The following is a 4546-nucleotide window of genomic DNA, read 5'->3' as shown; positions in this document are numbered from 1 at the left end:
ATTGGCATTTACTTTATAGCAGAATATGTCTGACTTAGCATCTCAACAACCAGATTTCTAGCATTGCCTCATAGAATCTTCATAATTCAAATTTTAATTTACTGCAGGTATGCCATAAGCATGGAGTAATACACCGAGACCTAAAACCTGAGAACTTTTTGTTTCTAAATAAATCAGAAGACTCTCCACTTAAAGCAATCGATTTTGGCCTCTCAGTGTTCTTCGAACCTGGTAGGACTCCAGCGATTCCAATTTCTTCATATCTACATTTTCTTATAATTGTATAATTATTTTGTACTTGTTATTAAAAGGCGAGCAATTCAGCGAGATAGTTGGAAGTCCATATTACATGGCACCAGAAGTTTTGAAGCGCAATTATGGCCCAGAGGTTGATGTATGGAGTGCTGGGATCATCCTATATATCCTTCTCTGTGGAGTCCCACCCTTCTGGGCAGGTATTTTGTCCATGCGTGTTTCTTCTGTAGTCGTGTTCACTTGAGCAAGGTTTTATCAACCAAGGTGTTATGGAAAAAGAACTGTGATTTTTTTAGCAGAGAAGTTTGTATAGTTGAGTTTGTTATTATTCCTTATCCAATTTGATGTTATCATCTTTATCAAAACTTGGCTTCCTTTTCTGATTCAATCTGCCATTGGGTTTTCTTAGGAGAAAAAAAAACATTTTTTCCAACCTTGATATTTAAGCTATACTCATTCTGTTTATTCCTACTGGAACATAGAAATAATAATGATAGACAGCACTGATTTTATTTTTTTTTTTGGATGGTTTAAATACATATCACACAATTCTTATGTACTGACATGTCTAATAGTTGAAGTTTATTTTTACATTTTTGGCACTTTACCTATGTATGAAAGTTTGTATATGACTTTTTAAAATTTAGTAATAGTGGTATTTTTAATGTGATAGGAAAGACTTAAGTGTTATAAATGTACAAATGAAAATTTACGTGTTAGATATGTAAATTTATACGAATTGTGGTATGTATGTAAATGCCCCAAACCCTCGTGCCCCCACCCACTCTTTTTTTATGCCCATTTTTACTTTCAGATATTAAAAAACAACAAATACAGATAAATACATGTTTGGAAACTAAGCTTTCGTTAAAAAAACTTGAAAATAATAGGATTAAGAATTAAAATTTTTTAGTGTTAAAACCAGGAAAAACAAAATAGCAGATAATTAGAAAGGGTTTAAAGATATAATTAAAATTCATTCTAAGTAATGATTCAGTTGACATTTTCATGTTCTACATTAAGAAAATCACCACTCATGTCTAATAAAAACAAGCACCATAAGCAGTTTTGTCACTGTCTGATATCTGATTAGTCATCTGATTTGAAAAACAGATAGTGATGAAGGAATTGCCCAAGCGATTATACGGTCGGTTATCGATTTCAATAGGGAGCCATGGCCAAAGGTCTCACAAAATGCCAAGGATCTTGTGAAGCACATGCTTGATCCAAACCCTAATACAAGGTTTACTGCTCAGCAAGTCCTTGGTAAATCCTATAGCAATCTTCTTTGTCTTTACATATTGTTTATCTTTCTTTTCTTTAAATATAAAGCACTATTACGACTTGATCTTTTCAAATTATGCCCTTGAAGTCATTATTGATTGACCTGTCTTATAGTCTCCATTCTCTCTCAAATTAGTAAAGTTTAAATATTTGATAAGTGGCATGAAAGGGAGTGCCAAGAGCAAATTGATACATGAACCGATCTAATTGAAATGTGGAGCGTTAAAATTGATCTGTGACAAAATTAAAATTTACATGTATATAGTTTTTATTCCTTTTTTGTTTTCTTGTTTCATTACACCAAAGAGAACCAAATTTATTTGGGCCTGAGCTTAACTTAATCATGGGCCAATTTCAATATAATTTCCAATTACAATTTTGGAAATACTTTGTTTGAAACTTATTATTTGGGTTTTCATCATTTTTTCTTCTATGAAATAGTTACTTATTTTATAATATGATAAAATATTCATAGGCACATATATGGGGTCTACTAATCCTTAAGCTATATGTGCACCTACGACTCATTGTTCCCCTTTAATTTTTTTGCATGAAGAGCATCCTTGGTTGCAGAATGCTAGTTCAGCTCCAAATATTCCACTTGGCGAGGCCGTCAGGTCTAGGTTGAAGCAGTTCCTCGTGATGAACAAGTTCAAGAAGAAAGCTTTAAGGGTAAGCATATGTCTCCCACCTCTAGATCTCAACCAAAATACAGGAAATAAAGGTTCAATTTATTTATTATTATTATTATTATTTAGATCTATAAATGAATGAAAGCAATTATTTTTATTTATAGGTTGTAGCTGACCAGCTGCCTTCAGAAGAAATTAATGGAATCATTCAGATGTTTAATATGATGGATGAGGATAAAAATGGAAACCTGACATTTGAAGAACTTCAAGAAGGGTTCCACAAGATTGGACATCCTGTTCCAGAACCAGATATCAGGATGCTATTGGAAGCAGTAAGTGCTGCTCTGTTTCAGTTTTCATTTTTCTATTTTTTTTTTTACAGTAAGTGCTGCTCTGTTTCAGTTTTCATTTTTCTAATGTTTTTTATTTTAATTATTTATTGCAATCAACATTTCTCATAGCTATACAATGCAAAACTAGCAATAATAGTGTTTGGACGAAGGCGTGGCTGGGGAAAGCAGTCGCCACCCCTAAGTTTTTCTAAACCCTTTAATATCATATAATACATTAAAAATTTTTGCTCCAATAAAATTTAAATATTTAATAATAATTAAATATTAATTATGTTTTTAATTTAATAATAATATTTATAATAATTTTAAAACGTAAGTAGATTAAAATTTTTAACATAAATATCCATCACCCCATAATTTTTTTTATTTCATCGCCCCTCTCTTTTAAGTTCTGGTTCCGCCTGGTTAAGATCATATAACCATTACAGGCAGACACAGATGGAAACGGCACGCTGGATTGCGATGAGTTTTTGACCGTCTCTCTGCACCTAAGAAAAGTGAATAGCGAGCAGCATCTACCTCAAGCATTCAACTACTTTGACAAGAATGGTAGCGGATACATTGAGATTGATGAGCTGAGAGAAGCTCTTGGCGACAGTCATCTCGATCCGAACGATAAAGTAGTTCGAGAAATCATATCAGATGTTGATATGGATAAGGTCATTGCCAGATCTTTATCTAATCATCTCATCCTCAACCTAATCTTTCCTTTGGAGTAAATGTCATAATAGTCAATCTTTCCTTTGGAGTAAATGTCATAATAGTCCTCTCACTATCTGCATTGGATCCTTTTAGTTCCCGAGTTTATAAAAATATTAAATTAGCCCATGTACTATTTTAGGGTCCATTTGGGGCAACTTATAAGAGCGGGCGGCCATACCATTTGGTTCGTGTGTTTTAGGGTCCATTTGGGGCAACTTATAAGTGCGGGCGGCCATACCATTTGATTCGTGTGTTTCCCCAGCTTATCTGAAACTGCGTTTGAGTTTTTACACTAAACGCAGGTCGCAGGTCGAACCCTGCGGCCGGCGCGTGGGCCGCGTTTCAGGATAAACAGCTTTTTCTGAAACGCACAAGCTGCCCCAAACAGATCCTTCTTCCCAGAGTTTCAAACTAGTCTTCATAGGAGACTATATCAAAACCCGTATTAAAAGAGTTTGGGGACTAGATTGACACTTCTATATAGCGTGGGACTCAAAATGACCCCTTACAAAAAGTCAAGGGACTATTTTGACGCTTTTCTCCTTTGTTTTGCTACAAATCTCAATAGTTAGTTTATTGTTTATCCTGATTTTTCCAGAACTCAAATTTGATGTTTACAGGATGGGAAAATTAGCTACCATGAATTTGAAGCAATGATGAAGTCAGGAACAGATTGGAGGAATGCGTCGAGACAATATTCTCGAGCATTTTATAATACGTTGAGTCGAAAATTGCTCAAGGAAGCGTCCAAGCCGCCTAGACCGGTTGAGCACGGTAATGGGGTCAAGTTCAGCATCTGAATGTGATTTTGAAGGCCATGCCCAATTTTTTTATATTTTGAAAATTTAATGTATAGATTGTTTAAATGTATTTTTATTTTGAGGTTTTTCCATTCTTTACTGGCCGTAAGAATATAATGAAAAGGGAGCTCAAATATATGTGTATTCTTAATGCATTACTAAAGGGAAAGGATTTTGATATTTTATATAAAACAGTTACTGTGAATTGTCTTTATAAAGTGCTTCTAAATAAAGATTGTTTTTAATTATCTACTTGAGTAATTGATGGGTTTAGTAGAAAAAAATATTACATCAGGACTCTGTACGTAGAGCTACGTGAGTGATTGTGTGTTATTCAGGTGTTATTGTATGTTATTCAGATGTTATTGTGTTATGGGAATATTCCCAGTGTTATAATAACACAATAACACATTAATAATACTTGAATAACACATAATAACACCTGAATAACACGAGAGAAATATTTCCTTGTGTTACCGGGCCGATCACCTCCACGTAGGGTTGTCAAAATGGCTCGTTG

The 4546-nt window shown here is 34.0% G+C and overlaps 1 protein-coding gene across 2 annotated transcripts in view; it reads left to right on the top strand.

Moving 5' to 3' along the window:
• The window catches only part of LOC110030963 (calcium-dependent protein kinase 29-like), a 25703-nt gene extending 21512 nt beyond the window's left edge, over positions 1 to 4191 (top strand). The window contains exons 2-8 of one of the 2 annotated variants that reach the window (XM_020733968.1): positions 108 to 231; positions 312 to 455; positions 1369 to 1521; positions 2096 to 2211; positions 2336 to 2503; positions 2953 to 3183; positions 3847 to 4191. In XM_020733968.1, the coding sequence (XP_020589627.1) occupies positions 108 to 231; positions 312 to 455; positions 1369 to 1521; positions 2096 to 2211; positions 2336 to 2503; positions 2953 to 3183; positions 3847 to 4026 (1116 nt within the window). In that variant the 3' untranslated portion in view covers positions 4027 to 4191. The remainder of the gene's footprint in view (positions 1 to 107; positions 232 to 311; positions 456 to 1368; positions 1522 to 2095; positions 2212 to 2335; positions 2504 to 2952; positions 3184 to 3846) is intronic. The other variant, XM_020733969.1, reaches the window with a different exon arrangement.
• Positions 4192 to 4546: the final 355 nt, after the last annotated feature.

Source organism: Phalaenopsis equestris, unplaced genomic scaffold, assembly GCF_001263595.1.
Source record: "Phalaenopsis equestris unplaced genomic scaffold, ASM126359v1 Scaffold000761, whole genome shotgun sequence".
Classification (NCBI taxonomy): Eukaryota; Viridiplantae; Streptophyta; class Magnoliopsida; order Asparagales; family Orchidaceae; genus Phalaenopsis; species Phalaenopsis equestris.
This window is presented reverse-complemented; position numbering and strand designations above follow the sequence as displayed.